Source organism: Ambystoma mexicanum, chromosome 8 (genome assembly GCF_040938575.1).
Source record: "Ambystoma mexicanum isolate Mex_15411 chromosome 8, UKY_AmexF1_1, whole genome shotgun sequence".
NCBI lineage: Eukaryota > Metazoa > Chordata > Amphibia > Caudata > Ambystomatidae > Ambystoma > Ambystoma mexicanum.
Window position 1 is genome coordinate 810,252,874 of NC_090929.1, and position 20,930 is coordinate 810,273,803.

At 47.1% G+C, this 20,930-nt stretch overlaps 1 protein-coding gene across 2 annotated transcripts in view; it reads right to left on the minus strand.

Moving 5' to 3' along the window:
* Positions 1-20,930, minus strand: part of ZSWIM8 (zinc finger SWIM-type containing 8) — a 3,132,642-nt gene that overhangs the window by 259,682 nt on the left and 2,852,030 nt on the right. For both annotated transcript variants that reach the window (XM_069610680.1, XM_069610679.1), the window contains one exon: positions 426-599. In XM_069610680.1, the coding sequence (XP_069466781.1) occupies positions 426-599 (174 nt within the window). The remainder of the gene's footprint in view (positions 1-425; positions 600-20,930) is intronic.

Here is a 20,930-nt window from a genome sequence, read left to right on the forward strand (position 1 = left end):
ATATGTAACACACTGACGTTTAATACTCAGAAGAGCAAACCCTCCGAACAAACTTTAGGGAAACAAATATTACCCCCAAATCTATACTCTCAGGCCCATTAGTGTCAATTACAGGAATGCCACTGCTCGTAGGTATACACATTAAAGGAGGTAAGAGGTGTGCCACATCTTGTTACACAAGTGTAGCCACCAGGAAGAGTTTTACATTATACTTGTGACAACAAGCCCATATTAGCATGAGCCCATTTGTGATTGTCGACCATCTTTGAGAAATCTGTGGGTCTCATTTCGGCAGCGGTCACAACAAAACATTTTAATCAATGAAGATTGCCAACAAAGGTGCGCCCCATTGCACTGCACACACTGACCCGTCCCACCAAAACAGGCATACCGAAAGTGCTTTTACTTTGTTATGGTGTCCTTACCAACTCGATAGGCGGAGTGGAGATAGTGCAGACCCTGAGGGCTCACAGGCTGGCTATGCTGTTCATCTTCGGTTGGGAAGCTCCCTGTAACAATAGTTGCAGGCTGCGTGGATAGAGTTGTCAAGGTAGCACCCTGAATCGCTGGGAATGTTGTTCCTGCATGGACACTCCCTACTGGAAAGACAATTAAGTCATTTATTTGCACTAAGGTTGCTTACTACATTTAAACACAAAACAGGGGAGACAATGTCTTATTCAATGTTAGGATTTTTATTTTATTTTTTAAAAAGGGTCATATTTTCTTCCACTGTATTAACAAGGCCGACCCAATAACAAGGCAAGCAACATTTCATGTCATGGCTATTGTGCTGGACCCTTAAAGGCCTGATGCAGAAACAGGAGCTACTCAATATAAAAGTTGGCTTGGAAAATAAAAGTGCATAACATTTTAAGCTTCAATTATCTGGAGAAGATTACTGATCACGTTCGAAAACAGGCAGGCAAATTAGCACCACAAAGAAAGAACACCGAACACTTTGTTACCTTTTGAAGCCCGCTTGAAGCAACCCATTGGATTGCAGACTTAAGGGGGAAGTATTGGAACTGTAGCCTACTCTTATCTTTCCCCAACATCTCGTAATGGGGTACATCACTGTATGCGAATTGCAGATTCAGGAAGAAACCGTAAATGCTTTGTTATCTAACAGAAGCGTCTCACCAGTGTTCAATTGTTGCAGGAAGAGTTCATCGTTTTTATTTTATTTAAGCATATGTAAATAGCAAAAGGGTGAAAGTTGCTTACAGTAGTGTCCTTGTACGGCGACATTAGTTTGACTCCTCCAGACCCATTGTTTTTGGCTTCCAGCATCTCCCTCCTTTTTAGTTTTTTTGGGAGGTGGACACAAACGTGCTCGAGGTGATGTTTATGCATTTGTGCAAGGACCATTCTATTTGGATCGTTGGTTAGTTCCAGTACTATAGTCATCAAATCAGATTTGATGCTGCACTTTGATTATTTTATTTTAAATAGAGCACATGGTCACCAAACGTGGAGAATCTTTGCTAGCGAAGAAGAGCATGTACAATAATTATGATACAATGCAAACATAGGCTTAGATATGGAATAAGTTACTTGTAACTCCTGTTCTCCAGCATTTGGTATATTTCACAGATTGATGTGCTGTTTGATTATTCTCAGTCTTCAGTTTGGGAATCCTCAATAATACTAAAACTGTCAATTAGAAAATGAAAACAAACTTAGTCACTTCAGTGTTCTTTTCATGGTGTTTTGGGTCATTTTTCCTATCATCAATATTAGGCAGTGCCTCCTTTAGCTCCATCTCTGTAGACCATTTTCAGATTCATATAACGCACATAACAGTGCAACGCTGAGCCTCATGTGGGGTACGCAGGGGTTTGCATGTGCATCTATGAAAGATATCAATGCTAGAGTACAGGAGTTACAGGTAAGTCAAGTATTCCTTCTCCAGCATTGAATCTATCATACATTCACATGCTGTTTGAATAGAATACATAGCAGCACATATACATATAACCCTCTGTATGATGCAGACCGGGACGAGGATAAACCTCACCTTCAGGCGAACAGATGTCGAAGGACTGCCTGTCTAACTCTGTACTCCTCCACAGAGTCTTTGTCGATGTAGTAAAACTTGTTGAAGAGATGACCATGCAGACACCCTGCAGATGCCAACCGGAGGGGAAAGCAGCAGAGACAGTCCTTGTGGAATGCACCTTACACCGCATAGGAAACAGCCTGTTTGCAAAGTGGTGGCAAAAGGAAATGCAAGTAGAGAGCCATCAAGATTTGGACAGTCCTTTGCCCATCACAGCGGGACCAAACGCCATGAAGAGAAGTGAGGACTTCCGGAATGGATCTGTAGTGGCGACATAGTACTAAAGCGCTTGCATGACATACAGAAAGTAAAGTGACTGCTCGGCATGAGTAGAAGGAGTGCCAATAAACACCAGCAGAACCGGAGGCTCATTGAGGTGAAACCATGAGGATAATTTAGGCATGAACATAGGGTTCATCCTCAAAAGAACCCTGGACCTGCGGATAACAAGATAAGATGGTCTAGGGGTCTGCAACCTGTGGCTCTCCAGATGTTTCGGACTACAACTCCCATGATCTCCTGACATTGACTATGCTGTACAGGCCGGATGGGAATGGTAGTCCAAACACATCTGGGAGCCAAAGGTTGCAGACCCCTGGAGGAAAGAGTCTGAATTTGACCAACCCTCCTGGCTGAAGTGATGGCAAACAAGAAATTGGTTTTCCATGAAAGGAACTGAATGCCAGTGTTATGTAGAGGCTCAAAAGGATGTCCCATTAATGTGTAGAGTACGGCATTTAGTGCCTAAGCAGGAGCCGGTGGGCACATTGGTGGAAATGCACTGAAAAGGCCCTTGAGAAATCCCTTGATGAGACCACAATGAAGGTGTAGCTGGAGAGTGCGTGAAGCAAGATATCAGTCAAGTGAACCTTGATAGAGGTGTTGGCCAAGCCACCATGTGCCACAAATAATAATTATGGCATAATTTGTTGAGGCTGGAAGTGGAGAGCATCCACTGAATGAGTCGCACCCCATACCGTGAGGTGTTTCCATTTACTGTGGTACCAGGAGAGCAGGTGCTTGAGCCTTTGCCAAGAGGTCTCAGTAGTTCTGGGGTATGTCAATATGGCCAAACCATAGAGATACAGGCACCAGCCCATCAGGTTGGGTGAGTCCAGGTTGTGATGAACGACCCCTCCCCTATCGCTGGATAGTAGGTGGAATACTGTAGGAAGCTTGAATGGGCACGAGTGCAGAAAAAGCCAGGAGTTCCTAGAACCGAAATTGTCTCAGCCAAGCCGAAGCCACAATGATCAATTTGGACCTCTGCTGTTTGGAGAAGTGTAAGACTTTGGATATGAGCAGGAATGAGGTAAACCATATAGGAACTTGTCCGTCCACAGAAATGTGAAGGCATCCCACAGGCTGTGCAGATCCAGGAACCTGCTGGCAAATGAAAGCCACTCTGAGTCGTCCTTGGTGACGAAGAGGTTTATGACCACTGTCCCCCACATCTGAAATAGGTGTAGGAGCTGATTGAGGAGGAGTTCCCCACTCATGGCAGGAATAGAGATCCCTGCTGAAGGAGTCAGACATGAAATGGTGGAAACCTGGCAGGTGGAACAGGGACAGGAACATCCCATGCGAAATGGCCCAATTCCAAAGGGATTGAGCTTTGGTGGACATTGTAGGTGATCTGGTGCTGCCCTGTTTCTGAATATAGAACATTGTATTAATGTTGTCTGTGAACAAACAAACCCCTTTACCTTGAGGGAGAGGTAGGAAGCACTTCAGAGTCCAGAAAACCACCCTTAGTTCCAGGAAAATGATGTGCAGAGACTTTTCCTTCAACGACCAGAGGCCTCTGGCATCAAGAATTGCAGTGTGGGATCCCCAACCCTCCATGGACACGTCCATTGTTACTGTCACTTGGTGAGCAGGCATGACAAACATCTCCCTCCATCAGATCGGTGATGTCTGACCACAAACATAGGGTGTTGTCGAATGGACGTGTGAGGAATATTTTGTCATCCAAATGGCTGGAGGTTTGTGGCCAGCGGGCATCCCAGAACTCCTGAATAGGCTGGATGAGAAGCAGACAATGCTGTATGAGTGGAATACAAGAGGACATCAATCCCAGGAGGGACCCTAGCATTCAAACTGAGGCAACTGATCGATGTGACAGCGTGTGGACTGTGGATAAAATGGTCTCTAGTCTAACGGTTGAAGGGGTAGAGCTGGAGGAGGAGGAGATGCACAGCGCATGGAGATGTGTGACCGCAGATCATTTACATGCAGCAATAGACAAAACCGAGCCAGGTCTGGGTTGGGTGAGGAGACATTTGGGGGCACCATCTGGTGCCCTATATTTTTGTCAAAACAGCCGTTCTTAAAAAAGGTGCAGTAAATGGGTTCTTCATTGTATGCAAGCCATTCAACAGATGTCATTTAGAATGGGAATAGACACCAAGGTCTTCCGGGCTTGTTCCCTTTGCTCACCTGCAGTCATTATATAATCAAATTCATCCAGAGACAAAGAGGGAGTAGAAGCAGTGTCTAGAGGAGGATTTCAATAAGAGTCCAAGTCTGATAGAACCTGATGGCGGCGAGGTAGCATAGCAAGTGGAGGAGGAATAGAGGGAACCCTTGTCTGCAGTTCCTACACCAAAGTGTGCAGCATGGTCAGGAGGTCCATGGATAGGTAACGAGCCTCAGGAAGAGCAGGAGAGGTACCTGTGTAGTGCAGGTGTGTTTTTTTGTTGTGCAGACATTGACAGGGTCATTGACGATGCAGTAGGTGCCAAAGGTCTGGCGGTCATCAGGGTGATCACCGATCGGACGGGTGTCGTCTGCATGGTGACTGCTGCAAAAGTCATTGACGAGGTGGGTTTGGCATGTTTTGTCATGCTTGTCGTCAAGGAAGGCATTGATGAGGTAACCAACGGTTTAGGCTTCAATGAAGATTTCGTAGATGGCAATGGCTTCTTCGAAGTGCAATAGCTCATCGTTGTACCAGACGGTTTTGTCGCCGTTGACTTCATCGACAAAGCCATAGATTTCTGTGATGAGGTGATGTTGGGCAACAAGGCAGCTGTTTCTGGGGATGGCAGAGCGTGTGTGGCATCACCTTTCTCTACCCATTTCCCACAGGAAGCCCCCTTGTGGGATCTCAGCCTCTTCTGGATGGAAGAACACTGAGGGCCTACTATGGCGCAGTGATGCATGTTTTTTCAATAAAGTGAAATCTGAGGAACAGTCCTGTCATCTAGCCAGGCCACCAGTATCCGTTGTCTGTCTTTTAAAGTTATATTTGAAAGAGAATGGCACAGGGAGCAGGCGTTGGGGTCATGGTCTGATAAAGACAACAGATACACCTTTGGCATTGATCTTCAAAGCAGATGTTCTTGAGGTGGCAAGTAGAACTAGAATATTTTTCCTTGGATTCTGTCACAATGAGGGAAAGAAGGGACATTCCATAGGACTCAACCTTGGAGACACCAGTATGTGCCCAGTAAGAAAGCACCAGATGGGTGCAACACTCCCAAAACCCCCAAAAGAGAGAGAACCTATCTGTGGCTTTCGAAAGTTACAAAAAGCAAGGTTGTAGGATCTAAATTCTTCTGAAAATCGTCAATTAAAGTTGGTGAACTTGGGGAGGACTCCCAACACTTGAACATGTGGTAGGAATCTGAAGATGGCCTATAGGGGTGGAGCTATGGGAGGCACTGCTTATTAGAAAAAGGGTAAAGGACCCAAAACAACACAGAGAAGACTGAAGTGGCTGCAGTTTTTCATTTTTATAAAGGAAACTGCTTTAATATTGCCATGGATTCCCAGCCTGATGATGCAGAATATTCTAACAGCACATGAATCTATGAAAGATCCAATGCTGGAGAAATACAAATATCGATCATCATAGAGAAAGAAATAGCCCAACAGAGGAGCAGGGTCCTGTTATGCTCACATGGTCTCTGCGGAGGCGTTGGGGCACGGTCGCAGCCCTCTCAGGGATGAAACTCCTCTTGTCTGCTCCTCCCAGTGCGTCTGTGTGGGGAACAGCAGTGATGAGCAGTGCGGTTCCTGCGTGAATATAAGGGGGGGTCGTATGAGTATGCAGCCTGTGGTCCCTGACCCTTTCTCCATACCTCTTCTCCCTGGATGTGGCTTCCCTCGGGTTGCACTACTCGAGGCTTACCTGCTGAATGAGGATGATGACGAGCTCTCCGTCCTGCTGCTTCTGACAGGGGAGCTTGTTGAAGGGAACCGAGTTCCCTCACTGGTCCCTTGTCGTGGAAGTCCAGGCAAGCTGCGACTAGTCCACTTCTCTTGTAGGTAAGTGTTTCCCTTGTTTCCACTTGCCCGCTTGTCTTCCGACGGTTGTAACTGTATTTGTAAAGTTTGTTCTCTGTCCTTTGTATGTAATGTCTCTTCTCTCTGCTCTCTCCCCTTGCAGGTGGTGTAGCAGTGCCGGTGTTAGAAGAAGCAGAGCCGGCGGTACAGAAGAGCTGGGCTGAGATGATCCGACAGCTGGTAAGTAGCCTTTAATGGTGCCTTAGGGTGCGCGTTGGGTTTTAAATGCGGCGCGACCCCGGGTTGGGTGTTTTCGGGAGTTCTAACCTTGTCTTGTCTTCTTTTCAGGACTTCGGCTTCGTGGGGCAGAGTGCAAGTGCTGCAGCATCGATTTGGGATCTGCCAAGAAGAAGGAGCATTGACGCGAGATGTGAGCCAGGGTCCAGGTTAGGATGCGGTTGTTGCAGGATCTCGAGGTAAGTAGCTGGTCCAGGCAGCGGTGAGCGTCACGTTGCACGGTGGTGCAAAGTAATGCGAAGCGTTTGCTTGAGGGATCGGTGGGTTTATATAGTCTTGTTCCCGGCCACGCCCAGTAGCTCTGGCCGGCCTGCTGCCACGCCCTGCCACACCCGATGAGTCAGAACCTGAAGACCTGGCCTAGGGACCCACGCCTGATGAGTCAGCACATGGGGATGTTCTCTGGAATAAAGTCTTTCAGCACTTGGAACATTTTTGTAAAATAAAAGCACTCCAGCACTGAAGTAAAATAAAAGCACTCCTGCACTGAAATAAAGTGTTCCTGTTCACATCTCTATATGAGCCTGGCGCCAAAGGCGCCAGGACTGAGTCCAGCCAGGGGCCCTGTGTTTATGAGTCCCAAAGGGACATAAGTGAGTCAACTGACCCATTGCCCCATCACTAGATGGTGTGGTTTTTGTGTTCTGGGGCCTGTGGCCATGACATGTCCATAAATCTACCAGCAACAGTGATAAGTTCAAGTTCTCTGATAATGGCATCTTCCTTGATATCTAGCTACAATGCAGAGTCAAACTATTGCCTTATGATCTCCATCTCCATGGTGGCTTGAAAGGCCTCATGGAGTCAACAGATTATAAGGAATATTAACATAGAGCAGTTTTAACTTAAACTGCAAACTTCAGTCACTTTTGTGCTCTAGTATAGTCACTTTTGTGTCGTACTGCAGTGCAGTGGGGAGGGTGCTGGTATCGATGGGGGAGAAGGGCCTGAAATCATGTGAGATTCATGAGGACCAAGCCACCGGTCACAGCTGGAGTGGTGTGATTAGCAGGGAGAGGAAAGAGGTAGAGAAGAGCAGAGTTTTGAGCAGTTTTAGGAACTTGAGAAGATCCGGCTCAAGTTAGAGGGGCAGAGAGGCAGCACCAGAGGGAGGCGGCAGCAAGGAGAGACCCCCTGCCCCCTCTCTCTGCTTAAAGAAGCATTTGACAGTCAACGAGTTGGAGTTAGGAGGGTAGGGTTCTAGCAGGGGAGTATTTAGAGAGGGAAAGTTGGAGATAGTGTGGTCCAGGCCTTGTGGATGATGCAGAGGGTCTTGAATGTGATCCTTTTTTTTGTATTTACATTTTTATTAATTTTACAAGTACAAACCAAAAAAAACACATCTTAATAACATCAGTTTCATGAACAAAGACCATACTCACAAAGTATAACAAACATCACAGTAGATTTGAAGACAAAGACAAACTTTATCGATCAAAAGGACTTTTAAGCAAAAAGATCTAGGAACCTACCCCAAATACCTTCATATACATTCATCTTTTTGCTTCTGAAGAGAATAATTCTCTCCATCCTGGCCACCTGCCTAAGATCAGAAACACATTCTGCAAATTTAGGTAATTCCACATCTTTCCATTTTCTGAGAATAACTTTTTTGGCAGAATTAGAGGCTCTGTAAAACCAACATCTTTGAGCATAAATAAGATCAGACACCAATTCATCGTCACCCAGAATCACAGTTACATAGTCAAATTCAACATCAATCATGAGAACCTCATTTATTTTCAGTGACACCTTCCTCCAGAAAGATCTCAGTTCATAGCATTCCCAAATTAAATGTTCAAATGTTCCTTTCAAATGTCTGCATCTCCGGCATGCTTCTGAACTAAGAAGACCCCTTTCATGAAGCCTTTCATGTGTCCAGAAGACCCTATTAAACACCTTAATCTGAGGACTTCTTTCACCCAGATTTAGAGATGTTAACACCACATTATTACAAATGTTTAGCCACCTATTTTCGGTCATCTCAGATTCTAGTACACCTGACCATTTGTCCAAAAGTTCTGAATTTGGTTTCTTGTATTGATTCAACTCTTTGTACACTCTTCTGCTTTGTAGGCCTTCAACCAGGTTTGCCGCCCAGTGCCAGCAATAAGAGGTTTGTTCATCAAAGCTTTCTTCAATTTTTCTTCGATTTTCTGTATTGCCCCAGTGTGCAATTGTGGAGATCATTACTTGTACACAATTGCTTGAAATTAAGCCATTTGTGTCCATCCATTAGATCCTCTATGCAATGAATGCCCCCCAACAGCCAGTTCGGCCATAGAAGTACTTTACCGTTCATCTTGATGTCAGGATTCAGCCAAATTGAGGTGATGGAATTCTCCACTACATCCTGTTTGCTCCTCCTCATGAGTGCTCTCCAACATGTTCTGATAAAAGTAGTTGGAGAAGATCTGCAACCTGCTCCATCCAATGAGGTAAGCAGAGCTCTCGGAGAGAGAGGGGAGGATTTACTCGTCTCTGCCTGAGTCCAAGGATCTTTTGAGTTCTCGATGAATGGAACTAGATGTCTTGCACCAAATGCCAGATGATAATTGTCAAAGTCTGGAACAACCAGACCACCTCTTTCCTGAGACAGTTGCAACTTCCACAATTTCAATCGCGGTTGCTTTCCTTCCCATAGAAATACTTGAATCAAACTCTCAATTCTCTTCAAAAAGCCTTTTCTGAACAATAGTGGAATCATGTTCAACACATAATTTGGAGTCGAAGTAATTTTAAGAGCGTGCACCCTGCCCCAAAGGCTCAATTTAAGTTAATTCCATGTTTTCATATCTGCATCCACATTTTGTATAATACCGGTAAGGTTAACCTCCATCATTCCGACACATCTTTTGTCAACCAAATGCCTAAATATCGCATCCTTTCAGGACACCAATGAAAAACATAAGTATTCATACTAAACGATGAACAGGAACTCGACGGCGGCATTGCCTCGGTTTTCATCCAGTTGATTTTGTGACCTGAAACTCTATGAAAGGCTTCAATTTGGTTAATCAACGCTGGAACAGAGGTTTTGATGTTTTGCAAGACCAGCAACATATCAGCGTAAAGCCAAACTTTCTGGCAAGCCTCTCTAAACTGTACTCATTCAACCTCCACATCTTCTCTAATTCGGACTGCAAGCAGTTCCATCGCTATTACAAACAAGAGTGGAGAGAGCGGGCAGCCCTGTCTCGTGCCTGTGATGCTGGAAATGCATCGGAGGGACAGGGCCTCCGTATCCTTGTCCTCTACTGCTTTTTATCGTGTGTTCTGTAGTATTTTCCACACAGGAGTTCATGTGGGACTCCTGGTGGTGCAACTCTCTTTTGGATTGGTGTACAGACCGATGGGGTACCCTTATGGCACCCACGGGTGGGGGTACAACCCTGAGCCCCTAGTGTATGTTTATGGGCACCTGTCAGTGGCACACAGAGCAGGGTACGGGCTGGTGGCAGCTCCTTGCTGAATTGACTGGTGCCCTGAGCGTCCTCCATTTTGGGATGCCCAGGCCCTGGCATTTGAATCAGTAGATTCCTGATGTAGACAAGATGGTCCCCGTGGCCTCTTGCCTTCCATCGCCTGTTACCTTGATCTTCCGAAGTCCTGGGAAGCCCGGACTCTGTCCCTTCCCCCTGACTGACTGTTAGGTGGAAGTTCCATATTTGGTAGTGTGGGGAAGTGCCGACCAGACTAGCTGGAGCCTTCCCAACGACCGTATGTTGTGTGTACCCCTGTGGGTGGGACCTGTGTGAATGGAGTGTGTGACGAACATACACTTCTTGTTGTGGATGTCTGGTATCTGGTGTTTGACACAATGACTGAGACACACTTCTTGTTGTGGATGTCTGGTATCTGGTGTTTGACACAATGACTGAGACAGCCATGCCCGAAACTGGTATGAATGCAGTGTGTAGTGTTGAAAGGCGTGGTACTTGTCCGAATCCACATTCTGTGTTGTGAGTGTCTGGATGGAGAAGAATGGCCTGAATGCACTGTGCACCTGATTGGCTGACTGACTGCTGAATGCCCTTCTGAGTGATTGGTTGCCTGAGTGTGACCCAGCAGAATCAATGGGAAATCAACTAGTATATCTGGGGGCCTCTCACTGCTAGAAATCATTCAGAAGCTGAAGTTGAAACTGACGCTTAATCTCGAAGCCCAGTCTGAAGAAGAAGGTTGACTGCTGTCTCCCTTCTCTGAAAGTCGAAAGCCGTCGAGAATGATCCAAGAGAGGACCTTGATAGGCGCCCTCTTCCCATGCTCCGAGGGAACATCGAGCCCCACTAATCTTCGCCAAAGCTCCCTGGAAGTCAGACCCTCGACAGGCCTGCCGACCGGAGACGGGGACCGCTGAGGAGAACGAAGATAGGCACCGGACATTACATCCACCGTTGTCAACCATGGTTCACAGGTTTGCTATAACCGCTGGAGGCCCGTCAAAGCCGTGTGGCCCAGAAGAGAGGACCGCTTGACGCCGTGCCATCGACGACCGGAGCCGCACCGCTCCTTTGCCTAAGACTTTCGATTCACGGACGCGCTCGTCCGCACTGCAACCCACCTTATCCTGCCAGAGAAGGCCAGGCCGTCGACGCGCCGAGGAGCATCCGCCAGTGGGTTTGCTGCCACACAAAGACCATATAGACGCCGGACAACTCAACGCCCTTGCTGGGCCACAGTTCTTCACAAACTGTTTGCGGTCCTGAACTATCGACATCGAGGTGCACCACTAGGACCGAAGCTGCTGTTTCGACCCCGAGTTCACTTTCTTTGAAGGATCTCGACGATCCGTGGCTCCTGCTTTAAAGGGAGCCGCTCAAGAAGGATCTGTCGACGACCCGTCGTCGAACTCTGCTATTCCAGGTACCTTGGGGTGGTAGAAACATTGTAGAAGGAAATGAGAATAATTGAACAATATATGGACTGGGCTTGTAGTGTATCTTTATTTTACAGGTTGCCCAGGTGGGGGGGGTCTCCACACAGAACTGTGTCTAACGGTGGGGGCCAGTATTCTGCCAATTGTTCTAACCAACTGTTTTCCTCTAAGGTCTATTGTTGGTTACCTTTATTAAGTGATTTGTGTGACATTTAAACAGAGTACAGTTGATGCACTTTAATGAAATCTGATAATAATTGTGGTACCACTTAGAACTGTACATATTTGCCATTGTAGATTTACTGAGCAAAAAGTGAGTTATTGTCATTGTGTACATAACCTTGAACTTAATTATATAAAGTCTGTGTTCTAACTAATACAGTGTGTGGACATTCCTTTGTGGGTGCTTGGGGACTACACTGTACTTAAGAACCAGCCTGCAGCACCTCCTGAGAAGCTAGTCCTTGATTGCTCGTCCATTGCTACCAACAATAGAGAATCTTGGCTGGGGTCCTCTGTGCCTCTCCTCTGCCATATGGAGAGCAGGAGTACAGACACCCCCCCTCCAGTATTTACAGTGCTCCTTTCAAGACCAAACTTCTCAGAAACATATGCATTAGTCTTCACACATGATGTAGGCAAGGTGTACTAGAGCCTTATCCAGTTTATACCATTATCCAAATCCAAAACCATTTAGTGCTGCCGAGTGGTACTCCTACTCTATCCTGTCGAATGCCTTCTCTGCATCCAACGACAACACCAGCAGCTCTTTCTCAAGATCTTTACTCTCAAACAAAGTTAACAGTAGCCTTTGCATGGGGGGTGCTGTGACACGGCACGCAAGATGGCCGCAGCCTGAAAGGGCTCCGCTGGAGGCTAATGTACATGGTTAGAATTGCCTTTGATATCGTGGTGTCCAGCAGTGATTCGGGAGTGGAGCTGCGGCAGAGAGTGTCGAGCGGCGCTGGAAGTGGAGACAGCTTCGGTGGCTGTCAGTTTGGGACTGTATTTGGACCCGGCGTTCTGAGGAGTGCCGCCCTTCCCCCAAAGCTGAAGGCCGCGGCGGGCCCTGAGGCATTGCTAGTCGGTGCTCCAACTGTGTGCACGGGCGGGTCCTTGCTGGCTGGAGCTGGGTGACGGCCGAGCTGTGCCACTGTTCGGTATTGGCGGACGTCCCCTACCTGCCCTTACATTGGAGTCGGCTCGGAAGCTGCTGTTCTCCAGGCGCTGGTGTGCGGGCGAGAGGGGCTCTCCCGCCCGCGATACGTGGAAGTTGCGGCTCGGAGGGGAGCTTTGGTGCGGGCTCCCGGAGGGTCATTGGGGGCCCGCGGGGAAGATGATTTGTTTTTGGGCGGCGATATACTACCCCTGGCTCGCCTCCATCCTGGTGTGACTGGCAACCTGCTCTGTCCATGTGGCGTTGCCCTTTGGGGTCTTCATCTAATGGCCATATAGACGGTCTTTGCTGTAACTGTACTCAGGCCTGCGGGGGGGCTATGGGTGGATCCCAGGAGGGGCGCCCGGTGGCTCCCCCCTTTTTTTTTCTTCTTCCAAGAGTGCTGGTGGGGCTGGTGACCTCCATCCGTGGTGGCTTGCCGGGGGAGACTCTGCAGTTAAGACTGGGCTAGAGCCCTCAGCCCCCCATGGAACTGTTTACACACAGTGGAATTGCTTGTCCCTGCTCCGATAAGGGGTAGAGGCTGCCCCACCTTGTTGACATCTACATCTCCCCGGGTGTCAGGGGTGGGAGCCGGGGCTGCGACTTGGAGGGCGTTAGGCAGAAACCTGTGCAGTTCCCTTAGGGACCACTGCAAAAGATTTAGGACTACAGGTGGTTGGCAGTAAACAGAATTGGTAGCAGTCTGTACCACCCAGATTTACCTGGTAGCTGTGGCTGAGCAGTCAGACTTCTCTCAAGATGAGTTAGCCAGTATATAGATTATACACAATAGGTACAAAGATACAGTAGCACAAGCAAACACTGTCCAGAGCTTTGGTGTAAAAGTATATAATTATTTATTTAAAGACACACTTGTAAATAACACTAGCACAAAAAGAGGTAAGTAAATTCAACACACAGTCACTATTATATATATACAACCCTAATTACTTATTAGACAAGTCTTAGTGAGAAACACCACTTATTTTCAGACAGAGGTGAGCGCTTAACCTAAGATGGCACGCTAATAAGTTATAGAAAAAGGGAGGGAAAAGGCAGAGTTATGAGCACAAAATTTCAATACTTTTCAAAGAACCACAGTGAGGCAGGTTAGGCAAAGTCTACTGGAGAGCAAGGAAGTTCAAATGCCAGGCCCACTCTTAGAGAGAGCAAGTAAAATGTGTCCAGGATCACCAGAAGCCCGCCAAAAAGTGGAACAAAGGGCTCGACTTGGTTTGGAGTCACAGAAGCGAACACAAACGCCATTTTGGAACCAAGTTTTGGCAAAAAATACCAACCAGTGAATTTATATTAATTTAATAAACCGCCGGTATGTTCGAGGCTATTTTAAATAGTGTTAGCCTCGAACAATGGGAAAATCCCATAGGAATATATTTGCGGTCGAATATAAAAAGTAGTATCCACTGCCACCAGCAAAAACTCGGTCGGCGGGGACTGGACAGTGCCCCTTCGAACAACAGAGCCCGGGCAATCGAATTGCCCCGACCAGTACATCCACAATATGATGGTTTGTACTGGTTCTGTTCACAATTTAAGACTAGTAAAGCCAATGGTGACTTTACATGCCCTGGGAAGACAGTCGTCAGTCCCAGGGTATGGAGTCTATGTTTGGGGGTCGCTACGACACCCCTAGGTTACTGCACGGAGGGTGCTGTGTAACCCACATATCAAAAACACATGAAGCCCTATGGGGTAAAGGACCCCATAGCCCATAGAACACATACAAAGTCAAAGGAACACCTCAAATCATGTCTAAGAGTGGGAGAAAAAGAGTCTCACTCTTAGCAGGAGAAAAAAATAAACCCCAAAAATCCAGCAAAGCTGCTGGGGGACTCACTAGGTTTGGGAAATTAGCCTTTACAGAGAATTCTCCCTAACAGAGGGTTTGTGGTGTGGTTGGTGCCCGCCTTGAGTGTGGAGGGGGGCACAACATCCTCGAGAATACCTGGGTCCCCCTGGCGGCCCCCTTTTTTTCTTTTTTTTTGCCCCCGAACGATGCTTTACGCCAAGCTACGATTCCTATTGGTGGGGCACACTGGTACACTGGGAGAGCCCTGGCCCTTTGTCGACTAAGGAGAATCTGAACCCACCACTCTGCGGTTCACCTCGGTCCGTCTCCACTGAGCTAGCTTCTTATCGTTAATCAGTCCTTGAGGTGCTTGCCTGGCATGGGCAATCAGAAAAAGCAATCCAGAATGGAGCAATACACCAGGCAGGACCGTGATCTGCCACAAGAAGACCTGGGCTCTAACCCTTCTCAGATCGACATCGGGGCCCTTAACCAAACTTTACTGGCACTGAAGGGGAGCACGGACAGTCTTGGAACAAAAATTGATGCATTATCTTGTAAGGTGGACATATCTGCAGTTCAGATCGATAAGTTGTGTGGCAGAATGGCTGAAAGCCGAACATAGAATTGGGGATGGCGAGGACAAAATAGCATCTCTCCAGCGAGAGGTCGCCTCCCTTCAACAAACTGTACGAAAAGTTGTGGCTAAGAACGAGGATCTTGATGGGAGGTCCAGACGGAATAATATAAGGATAACTGGGGTGGCAGAATCCACCCAGATTGATAATATGGAACTCTTTGTGGAAAAGCTCTTAATGGAAATCCTTACTAACCCCCGGAATCTAGCCACTTCATGGTGGAGCGAGCGCACCACTCATTGGCAAACCGGCCTCCCCCAGGTGCTCCGGAGAGAGCCATCATTGCCCGCATCTTCAACTATAGAGATCGCGATACGCTGCTGAGGGCGGCGAGAGAGAAGAACTCTTTGAGATGGGGCTCATCTACAATACGGTTATTCCCGGACTTCAGCCAACAACTGCAGGACCAGAGGAAACCGTTTCTTGAAAAAAAGGCTGTTCGCTATGCAATGTTATACCCGGCGAAGCTTAGGGTGGTGCACAACGGCAAGACCCTGTTTTTTACCTCTTGAGACGCAGCCGAGAGATTTGCAAAAATAAATTCCTGATCCGGGGGCGTCTCCTCGGGGCTCCCCCTAATTAGCACACTGGATGTCTTGCTCCCTCTTCATGTTTAGTGTGGGGGCTCATTTTAGCTTGTTTAAATTTGTTAATGTTGATGAGGGGGCACTATGGCCATGGGATATGCTACAAGAGATGTGGTATAGCCTCCAGACAGATGGAGCTGCAGCGGCCGCCAGCACCCCCCATGCTCAGCGGCGTTATGTTCATGTGTGATGTGTTAGGGGTTGGGTTGTTGGGTGGGGGGGTGGGATATATCAGCCGGTAGATTGGGGTTTCTGGCGTGGGAGGAGGGAGGGGTGGGAGTTCTGGTTCAGAAGATACTGTTGAGTAGTCAAGTATTGCTGTGGGGTTTTCTTTGCGGGATGGGTAGGGTTTTTATTTCAGATCTTTGAAATTATTGGCACCTTGGGGTTCCTTTCCGTGTTTACTTGGGTCAGTGTACAATCGTCTTGCTGAAATTGTTGCATCTAGTTGCCGTCCTCGCTCCCACTTGACATGGACCAGCCCCGTGGGATGGACGCACTTTCAAATATGACCCTTACCATAGTTTCATGGAATATTCGGGGGTTCACTAACAGAAAAAAAGTCCGGCTTCTTGCAAACTCTGTGAGGAATTGTCACGCCAACCTATTTTGTGTCCAAGAAACCCACCTAGGGCCGGAGCATAAACTGCCAGCATTAGCGGGCTGGGGGGGTGCATAGATATTCCTCGTCTTACTCTACCCATTCTGGAGGTGTAGCGATCTATATTCACCGTTAGTTAAACTTCAAACTACATAGAACTCTTACAGACACGGAGGGTCTGTTTGTTCTCGTGGCGGGGGAAATTGCGGGTTGGTCCGTTCTATTTGTAAGCTTATATGGCCCCAACTACGATTGCCCCGACTTTTTTCAGAGCTGTGCGATGCACTTACGTATGTTCCCGGGGTATGAGGTGGTTTGGGTGGGGGATTTCAATCTGGCTTTATCTTTGACACTCAATAGGTCCTCCTCTACACAGATGTCTCTCTCTCACACGGCTACCAAATGGTCTTCCATTGCTGCTGACTTCTCCTTAGTTGACCTGTGGCGCCTCCAGCACCCGAACTCTCAGGAATTCACCTTCTATTCGAGTGTGCACAGGAGCTCCATTAGAATAGACTACATTTTCTCGACCCTTGACCTATCCCGTGGCGTTTCTAAAGCTCTGATACTACCTCGCACTTTGTCGGATCACTCCCCTGTCCCGGTCCAATTTGATGCTCCTATCATCCTCTTGAGAAAACGCCGGTGGAGATTTAGAGCTCGGGCCCTAGAGGATCTTGCGTTCCGCGAGGATACCCGCCGGGCTATATCTGAGTTCTTTCAAATAAATGCAGACTCGGTTCCAGACCCTAGGGTGGTTTGGGAAACCTTTAAGGTGGTAATTCGGGGCTCGTGTATTTCTCAGGAAGGGGATGTTCTGAGGTGTATTCACAGGGCCATAGTATTAAAGGAAAAGGAATTGAAAGAGCTGGAGCTGAGCCTTGCAGGGACCAATTCGTCTGCAACTCTGGACAGCATTGAGGTCAAGAAGCGGGAACTACGTCTGCTATTGGCCGACGAGGACAGATTTCTGGGAGACCCGATTATAGCGTCCTGGTTTGGGAAGGGGGATTGTCCTAGCAAAACGCTTGCGTGGGCTATTCGGCAGGAACGTCACCTGCAATTTACAGTGGAAATTGTAACAGCTGTTGCATAATGTCAATCCTGAGGGGCCTATAGCAGTGGCAGACCTTGACGCGGAAAAGGCATTCGATTCAGTTGAGTGGCCTTTTCTTTTTGAGGTCCGGGATGGGTTTCACGTTCTTACAATGGATCTGCTTGTTATATACAGCCCCAAGGGTTCTAGTGTATACCAATGGCATCCAGTCTTCTCCCATTTTTCCATCGAGGGGCACCAGGCAGGGCTGTCCCTTCTCCCCTCTTCTATTTGCTCTAGTCATAGAGCCAGTAGCCTGTGCTCTTAGGGAATATCATGCCCACAGGGGGGTAACGCTTCGATCACATAAGTCTATTGTAGCTCTATACGCTGATGACCTGTTAATCTACATTAAAAACCTGAATCCTGTGGTAGAAGAGATTTTGAAATTAGGGGCTCTGTCTGGTCTTTCTATTAATTAGGCAACATCTGAGGTGCTGCCATTTACCCCCGACGTTTCCCCTATAGACATGGGCAAGTCTTTTGCATGGTGTCCACTAGGTATTCGATATCTGGGTATCCGTGTGTCCACATCCCCTGGTAGGCTTTATGAGGAGAATTATCTTGCTGCCTTAACACTTTTGGAACACAGAGTGGACACGTGGGTCCGTCTTCCTCTTTCTCAGGACGCTCGCATTTCACTGTCTAAGATGGTGATCTTGCCCAAATTGTTATATGTATTCTATAATGTCACAATTTGGCCTCCGGCTTCCTTTTGGCGGCGGGTGAAGAGCATGATGACCAAACTGCTATGGGCTGGGAAACATCCTAGCGTCTCTCTGGAAATGATGTGTAGACCCTACTCTCTGGGGGGGAATGGGCGCGCCGGTTCTTTATTTATATTTTTTGATAGCTCAGGCGCTCTATGCCATGTGGTGGTGGTGGTCCCCTTCAGTGTATCTACCGCATTCCCGTTTGGAGAAAGCCATTGCATACCCTGACGATCTTAGAGGTCTCCTATGGGCCCCGAGGGAGAGATGTTCCAGGACTGAGATCCAGCCGACTGACATTACTATTATGGCCTGGCATCATCTAGCGGAGTGGGTCGGCGTGTCCCAGTGGTATGCTCCCGCGATGCCCATATACTGCGTTCGAGGCATTCCGCTCACACACGAGGCAGTGTTCATACAGCACTTTTCTAACCTTCAGATTCATACTCTGGGTGATGTCGCGCCGCAGGGGAAATGTATGCACTGGGAGGATCTCACAGTGAGCGGCCCATGGAACCCTATAACACAGTTACTATACTTTCGACAGAGAGGTTCTAAGAACCAGGTGGAGGGAGTTCCCAAGCGTCCCGCCCACCTCCCCTCTCATGGCATAACCTACTGCGCCAGTATCCACTAAGAAGCTTATTTCGACTCTGTACGGTATGGCCCGAACTGCTCGGCCCCCATCTCAGACTTGCTATAGGGGTAGGTGGAAAGAGGCCCTGGGGAAGGGGATGTCTGAGGGGAAGTGGAATCTGATTTGCTCTCAGACTAAGGCCATCTCTGTTAATTGCAGATTTTGATTGATACACTTCACATTTTTACACCAATAATATCTTTCCCCTAAGCAAATACAAAAGATGTTTTCTCTACAATCCCCGGAGTGTAAGAGGGGATGTCAAACTACTGCTGACTTCCTTCATGTGGTGTGGTTGTGCCCCCGGTTTATGCACTTTGGTCGCGTATAGCAGAAGCCATGTCGAGTATGATTGGCCTTTCCATTCCTCTTACCCCTGAATGTTGGTTGTTGGCCTTGATGGATTTTGGTTCGGTTTGTCAGAGGCGTCTTGTGTGCATAGCTTCAGTAGTGGCGCGGTCGCTGCTGGCACGGAAATGGGGCGCCCCAGCACCGCCCTCGTTCAGGCACTGGCTTAACCTTATGGCTTGCTGTGAACACAGAGACTCAGTATAATCCAATGCTTCCAGCTACCAGCAAGCCTAAGAATTATTGGGGGGAGGAGGATTCGGAAGCGGGCTCGGATTTGTAGTGGAGGGGCGGGTGGTCCTGGGCGGGCCCCCACTTTATATGATCGGCGAAACGTGGTGTTCGCTATTTAAGGACGGTCGTACGGTAACTGGGTCTCATTTTTGGTTATATCTGATTGTATTTATATGGTTTTCCCTCCCTTGGAGCTAAAGTAATTTTGCTAACAAGATGTTTGGTGGGTGAGGGATGGGGTGGGTTGGGCCACAGGGGGGGTTTGTTCATCTGTGGCATTTGGTTGAGAGGGTTTCCTTGTTAGTTTGATGTTGCGTAATGTTTAGTGTATGTTGTAAAATGCAAATAAAGACAGTTTAAAAAAAAACAGTAGCCTTCGCATGTTTTCGGAAACATGCCTTCCCTTCACAAAGCCCGTTTGACTTTGGTCTATAATTATTGGTAAAGTTTGTTCCATTCTCAACACCAATGTTTTAGCCAAGATTTTATTGTCCGTATTAATCATACTAATCGGTCTATAACTACTCGTTAATACTGGCGATTTCCGATCCTTCAGAAAAGTTGATAATGAGGCATGCCATGTTGTCGCTGGTAATTGTCCCTCCTTGAGTGAACCCTGTAACATAGCCAACATCAGATTGTATACTTCATCTGGAAGAATTTTATACAATCGGCCGGAAGGCCATCCAGACCTGGACATTTTCCGGAATTTTACATACTTGCTGCTCTTTTCAGTTCCTGCACACTTAATTATTTTCTGTATTTCGAGTCAAGCCTTTTGGAGTTACACAAATTCACATAAGTCATCACATCCTCCTTTGTGACTTGGATCTCAGAGGAATACAACTGAGTAATATTCCCTGAATATAGTATTAATTCGAAAGGGGTCACAAGACACAATTCCATCTTCATTTTTAATTGCACAGACCATTTTTTCACTTTCTAATACACGCAAGCAGTGTGCCAGGAGCCCGTCACATTTTTCACCTATCTCATAATATTTGCATCTTGTTTTGAATAAAAGACTCTCCACCCTCGATGTAAGTAAATCCTCTAGCTTTTCTTTCTTTCTCTTTAGTACTCCCACTGTAGACTCTGAATACAATTGCATATTTTGTCTTTCAAGGGCCTCTATTTCATTATTCAGTTTTTGAATCTCCGTATTTTTTTTTCTTCTTTTGGTTCGAAAGTCCTATTAACGTTCCTCTTAAATATGTTTTCCCATACAATTTGTACTTTCACTTCCCCTGTCCAGTTCTCTGCTACAAACCACTTTGCTTCTCTCACTATCTTATCAAAGTCGTTATCTTCAAGAGGAGTCACATTCATACACCAAGTACTGGTTTTAGGCATTGGGTGGGTCATTTTTAGATATAACGTGATGGTAGCGTTGTCTGAGATTGTAATGCTCTTGATGTCTGCTGAACCATTGAGTGCGCAAACCTGATGTCAAGAACAAATCAATTCGAGAGTAATTTTTATGTCTTGCTGAAAAAAAGGTGTACTGTCTGAGAAGGGAATTCTGTAGTCTCTATAAATCTGAGAAACTCCCCTCTGTCATTAACTTCTTCAAAGCTTCTCTCTTAGATATGCTATCATTGTGAATGTTCCCCCCACTCTTATCCAACTGCGGGTCAAGTAT